Consider the following 11,875-nt stretch of genomic DNA (forward strand, 5'->3'; position numbering starts at 1 on the left):
AGTTAAATGCAACATGCCAGTGAGAGACTGCTCAGCACAACATGTTGTTAAGCAGTGTCATTGTGATTTTTAATCAGGATCAATGTGGTTTGATTTTCAAACCTGATGCTGAAATGTAAAACTGGCCGAACATTTACATGTTACAGTGTATGTCAGAGAGGCTGTAGATGGAAGCAAAGCAGGAGAGTTTGTTGATCCCAGTGTGTGTCTGTGCACAGAGCCAGCAGACTGAAGCTTGGACTCGTGCCACCAATTCCAAAAGAGGCAGTTTGCTGCTTCTGGCAAACCAAAAAAAAAGGGGTTTTATTAGTCAGCAGGTGAGTATATTCCTGCAGCAGTCTGTGTGCTTCCTTGAAAGGTATCTATTAGTGCACATGTATTCTGCATATCCGTTTATACCTAAAATTGCAGAAAAAAAAATCTGAAATTGTAGATTGATGAGAGAAAACATGAATTTAATCTATTTTCTGAACCCACTGTATAAATGTTAAATGGTACAAAATTTTCAGTACTCTGCAAATATTTTCAGCGCTAAACGTACAATGAGGATGCTTTCACAAACAATGCCATAATTTTTATATATATGATTTTTAACATCATACAACTTTCGATGTTTGGCATGACTGTCCCTTCTTATGATCCCAGACTGAAGCTCTGATACAACTCTGTGTTCTTATTTATGAACATAGTTCTCTCTGTATGTTTGGGCTCACTGTCATACTGAAAAATGACTCAAATGCCTCCTTGATGGAATCTGTGATGGATAAGAATCTCAACATGAAGCCCCTAAAATGGTTTCACTTTAACATATGTTTTATGCTTCATATTAACTCAACCCTCAAAAAGTTTGTACTGGACCTGGTCACTTCTAAGATAAGACATTTTCTCTCCAGGTAGAAACATAGTTTAGTGCTGCGTTGCTTATATGAAAAATGCTACAAATAATTGAGGAAAAAATAAATAAACGAAGAGCAAAAGAAGAAAAACACCTGGCTCCAACCTCACCTCTGCAAAGCTGGACAGCCACAGCGTGATATGAATGTGACTATCGTAAAACCAGTTGTTGGGAAGTTACAGAAATTGTCAAACACAGACACCCCCTAACAGGAAAGCTTTGGCTGAGTTTTGACATTATCCATTCGACAAACATGCAGACCAGGGGGCATCCCTCAGTAGAAATGCCACTTAATTCTCCATCATGGTGCCCCGCTGCAGTATCTGGATGCAGTATTTCGGTCACACATGCAGAGCAAAGCCTGCCAGGGTGCCTTTCCTGCCAGCAGTGTCTTAGTCCTGTGTGGACACGCACGCGGACGCGCACGCACGCACGCACGCACACACACAGATTACAGAGCTGTGTCTTGTCTGTGTACCAGCATTCCTATGCTGTGTTGGTATTCAGACGGTGACCATTACCATGCTGTGGAATACTGATACCACACAAAAGCTCTACTCTGCTGTCAGCACTGCTGCCCACCAGCTCTCTAGTTGTCTTTCTCCCAACCAACTATCCTGCTGTGCCAACACAGAGGCTGGTGGATGATACTGGATTAAAATCCTGCCTCAGTTAACTTATGAACAGGCTGTTTCCACATTCTGAATGTGGTCTCTGTCTTACAGTGATCTTAGCACTCTTGCACTAAGGTGGTGTCAGTGAAGATGACTTTGCAGCAGCAGCTTAGGATGGCCATGTATTTTCCAAATAGGCCGTGCCAAATATCAAATTTTATGTTGCATTTCAATAAGGGTCAATCTCGATGATAAGAGTCATCCACTTTTTATTCGACATGGCGAGGCCTTCCAGCCAATCACACAGCAGGAATAAGGCTGAGTAGAAAGGTACAAGTTTAGCACATTCACTGTTACCACCCACTTGTAATATAACTTTGCTCTTGAAACTCATTCTGTCATTGTTTTGACAGAAAGTACATATAGCCAATAATTTATATAATAGCCAAAATTTCAGACATTTAAAGTCCAACAACAATTAGCGCAGCATGCCCATTCCCCCCAACCACATCGCCCAGCATTATTTTCCAAATAAATTTCTATTTTAACTTTTAGTGTTTTCATATAAGCAAGACCCAGAGACTCTAGGACTAGGTCACTGCCAAAATGATGGAAACGCACAAGTCTGATAGCTACAGAAACTGCCGTTCAAGTCAAGAATCTCCAAGCTTCTCCATTCATGTTCCATACATTTATGCTCATTGGTACTGACTGTTTGGGGCCATTCACGGTTGGGCTGTAACACTAAAGGTATAAGGAATGAAGAATTTGTTTTCCATTGTCAAGTTCATTTATCCCCACCTGAGGCCTGCAGCGATCTAATGACTCGTGAACCATTGGGAGTATGTGTCTTGATAACCTAACAACTAAACTAAAAATAACATCAGTCACCTAGCACGAACACATGATGTGACCTGTATGTCCAGTAAAAGTAACTACTGCTGTGAGCATATTGTAACACCCAAAACTGATAGTACTTAAATCAACACAGCCTAATCCTAAATTACATGGTATGACTTCATGCCATCTCCATTTAAATGCTCACAAATCTTCAGTCACTTTGATGTGGCATTTGATACACATTGTGATATTATAATTGTAAGCCAGTTCAATTTTACCAAAATCAAAAAATAAATAAATAAATATCTAACTTGCTATAGACAAAAGCACATGCAAGAAAGAAGAGCGACAAATAAATAAATAAAAACAAAACTTCATACTGAAGTACTGAAAACACCAAAATATTTCTTCCCTAGCTGGTTAGAGGGGTATTTTCAAAGTGAAACCCAGGACAGGTTTCTACTTGCTGACTGGTATTTACACCTGTTTAAACTGTGGGGCTTTAAGCTGATAAGGCTTTTAAATCATTTATTCATATTACAATTACAGTCTGGGTTTCCCCTGCATTCTTTTCACTTCAAGTCTAAATCCTCCTCAGAGAGCTGATCAAACATGACACTGGCCTGCAGAAATGCTGCAGATCCTGACGTAAGGTACTGCATTACTCACATGTAGCCTGCCAGGTGGGAAATATGCAGAACAAGAGAAAACAAATTTAACTACAACACAGGAGCAGAGATGCAGTAGTCTGTATACTCACTAGCTATGAAAATAGCAGGAAGCCAGGCAATTCAGCATTTCACCCTCAAATTAGCATGTGCAAACCTGCTTGATTACACATTTTGAGCACCCACGTACTTCACAACCTGAATTTGACTAGCAGCTCTAATGAACTGATATTCTATTTACCTTTTAAACCTTACCTTTAAATGTTAAACATCTCTGACATTTTCGAGCTATGCCTTCCAGAAGGATAAACCTGCTCTCAACTAGTCAGATGGCATATGTTGAGGAACAGTGTACACACACTGGATGGATGAATGACAAGCTGAATGGCTGCTGTATTACAGAGATCTCCACTGTGAGTCCTAAATCTGGTGTAATCTGTTATGTATCTGCCTGAGCACACTACTGACTGATTGACAGGCTGGTTGGTGGTTTGTGAGTTGCTTACTGACAGGCGGATTTGTTTAAAGACTTAATGACACATACACTAGTGTCCTGACTCAAGTCTAAGCATGCTTCATTGGAAGCTTGTCAATGTGGTAACTTACAAAATTCTCCAAGCTTTAACACAGTGGGACTGTTTTCACAGCAAAATACTGACTGATTATGAACAGGTCTAACAATAATAAACCAGTTCCACCTAGTGTCTTACTGGGTCATGTGAGGGAACCCTTATGCACAACCACTTGGCCATGGAACTGGTAAATCTATATGGAATGCAGCCTTTACTAATGACATTCACACAGTTACATGTCAAAACCAAAAGGTGTAAAAAGGCCCGAATATTATATTGCTGTTACGGCACTGAAGGCAAAAGACACTTCTTTCACAACAAATAATTTTGACAAACAGAACATTTAAATATTTATCATTAAAAAGCTCAGAAAGATCCCTAAACTGCAGCTTTTAGCAAGAGTTAACCAAATATTTGTTGTAGACTATTCCTAAACCCACAGAAAACATTTGCAACACTTTGGTTACAGATAGTGTGTTTTCAAGGAATGTAAACAAACTTCAGCTGGGCTTGACATGTGGTTTCTGTAGTCTCTTTATTTCTGAGACTGTCTGCCTGGACTTCTGGTTAGACTGTGGCCTGGCCTCTAGCACAGTGCTTTGCAAACTGAGGCTCCAGGACCAGTGTTGGGCTGTAGAAGCAGCTGGGTCAGATTTGACCCTACCACGACAGCTACCGCTTTATTAGGCATACACTTCATTATTCTTTCTAAGACCCCTTCAAATATTCATCCCACCAGTTGTGCTCCTGTCTGTCAGTTCGTCCTTCATTCACAGTAGTCAGTGTCAAGGCAACGGTAGCAGGAGGAAGCCACGATAAGAGCAGCCGCAGTACATATCAATCCTTAATCACATTTCAGTCTGCCTGCACAACAATACAAGTGCCCAAACATAAAAGAAATGATGATGTGATTCTTCCAGCAGAGTCTGAGGAGGGGACGTGTTGCATTAATTGTAAAACCTAATGTTTTAGATAAGTCACAGACTTACAGTACAAGTTCACCCTGCTCTGATGGACAGAACAACATTAATAATAAAGCAATCTGCTGAATCAGTGAGTCGATTGACCAGTTCATCAATCACAGGATGTGACCAATCACACCTGTTTCTCTCCACTGCACACTAATCTAAAAGGACAAGAAGGGAGGAGGAGACTGCTGAGCACAGAAGCCATCAGAGGGAAAGAGTGTCACTGCATATAGTATTTTACTACAGTTTTTATTGACACTTTACCCTGTTCTTCTTCCCAGTGGCATTCCAATCAACACATTCACATTCACAGTCACAATGCAGAACAATGCACCTGCATCAAACTGAGCATGATTCAAGAGCAAAGTGAAAGTACAGAAACACACTAAAACTGCAGACTCATGTGACAATGTTCTTACAGCAAGAGGAACCTACGGTTATGAGATGCTGGTTGGGCAAGCCAGGACTATGTGCTTAATTCCTGTGTGTGTCTGTGTGTAAACGTGTCTGCGTGTTGGCAAAAAAAGAGAGAATACGAGGCCACTGCACTTTAATGATCGACTCCATATTCGAAATATTTAATGTGTATTTTCTATTTTGTATTTGTGCATTATTTGCATGCACTGACCCTTGTGTCTACATTGCACATCAAGCACAAACTACAGATATTTTTATGTACATGTAATGCTGTGATAATGAAATATAGATATAAAAAAATCCATACTCAGCATTGGCTTCAAAAGGCAAATACTAAATTTTCCAACTTGAGATATATGTGGCAGGACATTTAGAGATGATTTATACATTTTAATCAAAGACAGTAAAAACAGTAACTGTACAGTAATCTCTACAGTAAACTTAACCTGAAATTAAATTGGAAATCTCAAAAAATTTTAAAACTTATATAAATGAGGTATTTTTGTACTGCACATCTTCTGTCATATGTATCATTTTGTATACATTAAGACCAACTTACCTGAAATAAGCCAATATTAACTGTACATCAGCCTGTATCAGTCGAGCATTTCTTAAAAATGACAGCATGCACTACAAAAACCCCTGCATGTCCGAGTACTTAATTTAATTTTTAAAAAGAATCTACTCACAACTAGCAAAGAAAGCAACAAACAGCAGATCATCCTGCAACAGCAAAGGTAGACGGAAGCATTATGACACTACATTAAGCAAACCCATACTGACCAACCCTTGACTTGAGAAATGCTCCAAAAACAGCAATTGATCCTGCTCAATTCATTTCAATATAGCATATAGGTAAGTGTCAGAAACCTGTACATAGTGGTGTGTGAATGTTAGACAATCCATCTGTGTGTCCATTTATCCCTGAAGAGAGGAAAGGATGACGCCACTGGTGTCGTTATAAATAGCTTATGCTGTGTGTGTGCGCGCGCACACACGCGCGCGCGCACACACACACACACACACACACACACACACACACACACACACACACACACACACACACACACACACACACACACACACACACACACACTTTCAAAGTCCCTGCATGCCACATAGCTGGGTAATCCCATGGCTGTCTCAGCTTGTTCAACCTGTTCCACAGAGAAACTACAGACACACTAATGCAGAAGTAACAACAGATGCTACGACACACAGATCTGATCTGTGTGCTTCAGATCTCAAACTTGTGGATTTAAAAAAATAACAACAGGTTGGTTTACCAGACAGGGATTAATTCTACTCCTGGACTAGTCTAAGGACTTTATTCAATGGATTCAAGCATTGATTGCATTGATTTTTTTTAAGTTTAACTCCTGCCTGGAAAATGACTTATGCAACAGTTTTCTGACAAAATATTCACTGTTCTCTTTGTTTACGTTAATAAACTATAAGAACAAGAGCACATTTGTCTTCAACACTCACCTTTCCTGATGACAGAAATTACACACTTCACAAGATAAAATGTAAAATAAGGCAACACACTAAGGCACTAAGGTGAAAATAATTAGCTGTCTGGCAAAAACAATTATTCTCACACTCCATGAGTCATTTATGAAGTAGAAAAGTTGACCATTAGTTGATTCCAGCTTCTCATATGTGATTTTCAGCTTTTTTTTCTCTGTTTATGCTTTATTTTAATGCGATTTAAACACAATGCATATAAAATGTAAGATTTGGTGATCCCAATAACCCTACTTTGTTTTAAAGTTACTGGTAATAGTTAACTGGTTATGAATCAGGGTACAGGAAAAAAAAAAGAAACAGTAACTCAATTACTGTTAAAAAATATATATATTTACAATAGTGCTTACGTTGGATCATTGTGTTTAAAATTTGCAAAAAAATCCCAGACAGACAACACAAACTGATTTTATTACAGATCATAATTCATAACATACACCTTAACCCTCACACTTCTTAGAGTGGAAACAGAAAACAAGAGCCAGGATCATAACCTAATCAGGTTTTAAAGAGCTCCAGGTATGGGAAAGTCACAGTTTACTTTTGGCATGTTTACGAAGTATTTGTTAAATTCATTTGGGTTCAAACTTAAATGAGTGGAAACTGCACAAATACAGCCACAGTTTGCCCATAACTGCCGTATGACTCATGGGTAGCTTGTTAATTGGACAAGGATTTGGTACGTAGTCTTCTACCATGATAGATCTTTTTGGCTGAGGGTGGAACTTAAATTCAAAACTGATTCAGACTTAAATGTGTACTGCTCTTTTTCAGCTTTTCTAACTTGAGGAAGAACATCTGTGTCTTTCTACCCATAGTCCCTTGAGTCTTGGGAACATTTCCTGTGCTCAATGGGATTATGCATTACCTTCCCCTCCAAGCAGTATTAGAAATATCTACAGGAGGCAACACTCCAGAGTCTCTCAACATGCACATATATGTGTGTTATGTGTGAAAGAACTGCTAATTTAAATATGACCAAGATTAATTTTCAAGCAGGCTTATGTTAAGTTGCAGCCTCTGAGGCCATTGTAGAAGTTTGCCTGCTGAACAATTTCAGATAAGTCTGAAGTAATCAGTTACGACTTTTTAATCAAAAGACAAAACACACTTAGACAGTATACGCAGACTTCAACCACTCCTGTGGGGAAAAAAAACAGTAATGAAATTATTAGTATCATTATCTTTTCTTACCTTGCCGGTCTTGTGGTCGAACCAAACCAGGGCATGATTCCTGGACAACACCTTACAGTCAAAGGTGGCATTGTTCTGGGCTGGGCGACACCGAGCCACCGACCTGCCGATCTTGACTGGCTCATCCAGGTACACATGCCTCTCCTGGAATGGGTGTGAGTTGGGTCGGCAGGCGAACACGGCTAACGCTGAAGGCATTGATTTTGGCTTGAGAGTATTACTCCAACCAGACACGAGGGACAGGTTTTCTTGATCCAGAGTGACAGGTTTCTGTTGCAGTCCCCAGTGAATGGTCTACAATATCTGTGGCCTATATGTAGGCAGAACTGTTAGTCCTTTGAGCTTCTAGGCACTAACTAATAAACATTGTCCACCATACACAGCCCGGGCTGCACTACTTTCCCACTTTGTTTCAACAAGACTCTCCTGTGCTTGAAAAAAATGAAAATAAAAAACAAACAAGCAGGTATAAAATAGACTAGACATTCCTTTCACCACCTGCCCACCAAAGCTACATAACTACACTTATATGTGACAGCAGGCACTATGTACAGACCAGGGTGCCATGTGTCAAGACATACATGACTGAGTATAGCACTGACAGCCTCCCACGTCCATCAAACTATTCCAGCATTGAAGCAGTCAGTCAGTCACCCACCAGACCTGATCCTCAGTCCCCGAAGATAGTAACAGCTCAAGTAAATAGTTGTCACGACCGAGCTAACGTCTTATCAGCCCAGGAAACTATAAGTTATATATATTGTCTGTTGTGAATAGTTAACACAATCATAGCGCACTTTCTATCTGTGGTTCGTTAAGTCTTGTCTTGCAGCAAGCTAACAACAGGCACACACCCCAATGTGCAACACACCAATCGGGTTTACGTACGTTTGGCGTCTAGTACTGTGTTTTCTTCGTTATTTAGAGCCTGTCATAATCTGAGTGACCTTGCTGCCCTGATACAGGGAACCTTAGCTAGCTACCTAACGTTATCGCTCCCAGCAGCGAGCACCTATAGGGTCGCTAACGACACCTAGCAAGACTGAGACACCCCTGAGTTATGAAGCATTAACGGCCAATTAAGTCCCCACTCTGCGTCTGAGCTGGTTGCAGCAGAGGCTTCAAAACACCCAGTCGGGATAAACTGGGGATTAGCAGGTCTTCTTGTGCAACTAAATGCTAATTGGCTAGCTCGCTAGCATACAGGCGAATAGCTAACTCGCGGCCAACGTTTTCTGGCGCTGTACCAGTGAGCTAGGCTAGGCTAATGAGTGTTGACAAACTTATCATTCAGGCACTCAAATGTTTTCTCCCCACCCTTCTCAACCAGTTCGCTTACCGAAAGGAGGCGAACTGCCATCACTGTCTTCCGGAACAGATAAAAGCAGCAAGCTAGCCCTTTTTTGGCTGCTACGGAGCTCTGTAAGCGAGTGTTAGCATCAAGGGGCTGAGCTAGTGCAGCTAACCGGCTAACTGACAGTCAAGGCAGAAACGGACGCGGAAAAATCTGGGGAGTTTCTTGACTGCGGGTCCTCACGCATCACATCAACCCGATTATCTTCCAGTGAAAATCTCTGTACGGGCCACAAGTTGTGCCGCCGTCGTCTGTCCAAGTCCTACTCGTGTTTTCCGTGGTGGATTTGAGTTACAGTAGTCGCCTTCCTACAGTTTTCTGGAAGGAATCTGGAAGAAGTTGTCCTCCTCCGCAAGTCCCGGTCGCCATACTGTAACTAGAGACAGGCGTGGTGCGTTCACTGCCCGAGTCACTACTGAGCTCATTAAATCAGTAGGCACTGGACGACGGTTCATTTTGGATTAAAATATATTTAAAACTTGGGGTTTAAAATTAGTACTATAGAAGCCCGCTAATGACAAAAACTACTACCTCCATTATGATTAGTACTACTACTAACAATAACAACAACAATAATTATTATTATCATTGCCATCATTATTATTATTATATAGATAGTATGGCTGTTTTTTCATCCTGGGGTGTTCTTGGGAAAAAACGTTTTACTGGGCCCGCTCATATCTCTTATTATTTCCCTGCGGCAACTACAAACTAACCAATAAGAAAAATACCAGAATTTACCTTTGGGGACGAATAAAGTTCTTATTCTTTCTTATCTTATTTTAGCTTATCTTAAAATTAATGAGCAAACATATTGTCTAGTACTTGCTTAGGCAAAAAAAAAGCTTAACTGTGACCATTTATTTACAAAATTTTTGTAAGTAAATAACTGCAATTTAAAATTGGTTTCCCATTTTCAGTATCTGCTCTTGTGTTGTTGTTGTTTCAGCAGACCACATTTTGAATACCAGTATTTCCTACAATCTAAGACACTATATTCAAATTCATAAGGCACCAAATGACAGTGTTTTAAAATTCCATCATAAAAATTTATACAGGTGACTTGGTTCATGGACTAGGACAGCAGGATGGGGTGGGGTGTCACGTGAGGAGATCAAATTCTGCTCACAGCTCCAGAAAAGTCTCTGCTGTGTTCTGGTGAACTGACAACTGAGACCAAATCAATGCTGAATGAGAAGGTAGAATGGGGAGGATAAAACACCAGGAGGCATTGCTGCTGCTCCTTTTGTTTAATTTGGTCACCACATAACAGGAGAGGTGGCAAAATCCATTCATAATTTGATGTTAGTGATTGTGGTTTGGTCCATTTGAACGAGCTGATTGCAGAGTAATGCACAGATGAATGAATGTAGCTTCACTATTCACACATATGTAGATTTTTAACAAATGAGCTAAACTGTGAGAGGCAACATGTCGATCAAACTAGTCAGTTTTGAGTTTAACATATTACACATGTGATTAATTTCCAAATCACATACAGTATAGCTTATCCACTGCAAACTGACTATACGGTGAACAGAAATGCATCTTGCAGGTCTTGCAGGTCTTGCAGGTCTGAAAGGCATAAGGGTTAATGCAGGGCTCTCTTCGGGATCAGCCTAATCATCTGTCTGTTTCAGTATACCAGGATAAAGGATGAGACAAGGACTGAGCGACTAAGGCAGACTGACATGATCCCCCACAAAGATGTAAACTATACCTCACTTGTACAGTTATATCGGTGCATTACTTGGACTATGAAACAAAACCTCTTTTCTGTAACCTGGTCCTATTGTCCAGGTCTTGGTCATGATAATGGTATAGGTCCTGTCCTTGTCCCTGTAGTCCTGCCCAGCCTGACTTCAGAGTGAACAGGGGACCAGCTGTCACTCTGCTAACAGTCTGACCATTATTCGAGATTTAACAACATCTTACTGTACTTGGCTTCTTAGCTTGGTTTGACATCATAGCATCCAGTTACACAGAGACTGTGCTGATATCGAGCTCCAGCAAAAATGTATTTAATAAACAAACAAACAAACAAATACTATAGTTTGTTTAATTTTACTCTTACTTCTCTCTGGTTGTTTATCTACATCAGCGTCCTGTAAAGCACTTTGGAACTTTACTTTGGACTGTATTATAACTTTATATTTCAGCAAAAGGATACTGTATTTGTCATTTTAAAGTTGTAATGATACAGTTGTGTTATGTTGAACATTGTTGAATGCCGTAATTAGCTATTTTACATTAGGGTGTTGCTTGTACCTGACTCCTCATTTAAGAAATGTTCCTTGATGAGAATTCTTTAAACTGCTTACAAACTATGGAAAACTGTTTTATAGTCTAATTTATAGTCCAAAAGACAAATGGGAAGTACCATCTCGTAAATAATGTGTTCCAATCCATAGACACAGAACAGTTATCATATGGCCCATGATGTGAGATTGTGTTTTCATTAACTGAATTTGGTATTCATTCATTTGCTCATGTATTTTGTTAGTTATGCATTTGTGTGGTATGTATTCATTTGTATTCATGTATTCATCACACCCCCCTTCCATGAGAGTACCACCATTTGGCTTCACCAATCCTTGCTCAGTGATGGAGCTATTAAAGGATTTAGATAAAGCTGATTCACTGCTTTGTTCCTGACTCAAACTAAGAGTCTGGCTGTAATTGAAAAAGTGATTCATTTTGGTGATGTGAGTGATACTCAGTGATGTAGATGTGACAGGGAACAATGCAGATCCAGCAGAAAGGACTGAAGTTGTTGCCAGAAGCAGGTGCCAATACTGAATAATTTTATCGGTTATTTGGACACAG

General features: G+C 40.0%; 1 protein-coding gene across 10 annotated transcripts in view; it reads right to left on the reverse strand.

Moving 5' to 3' along the window:
* The window catches only part of slmapa (sarcolemma associated protein a), a 44,330-nt gene extending 34,907 nt beyond the window's left edge, over positions 1-9,423 (reverse strand). For all 10 annotated transcript variants that reach the window (XM_026307005.1, XM_033325225.1, XM_026307006.1 and 7 more), the window contains exon 1: positions 7,696-9,423. In XM_026307005.1, the coding sequence (XP_026162790.1) occupies positions 7,696-7,893 (198 nt within the window). In that variant the 5' untranslated portion in view covers positions 7,894-9,423. The remainder of the gene's footprint in view (positions 1-7,695) is intronic.
* Between the last annotated feature and the right edge of the window lie 2,452 nt (positions 9,424-11,875).

This window comes from Mastacembelus armatus, chromosome 5 (assembly GCF_900324485.2).
Source record: "Mastacembelus armatus chromosome 5, fMasArm1.2, whole genome shotgun sequence".
In the NCBI taxonomy this organism is placed as follows: Eukaryota; Metazoa; Chordata; class Actinopteri; order Synbranchiformes; family Mastacembelidae; genus Mastacembelus; species Mastacembelus armatus.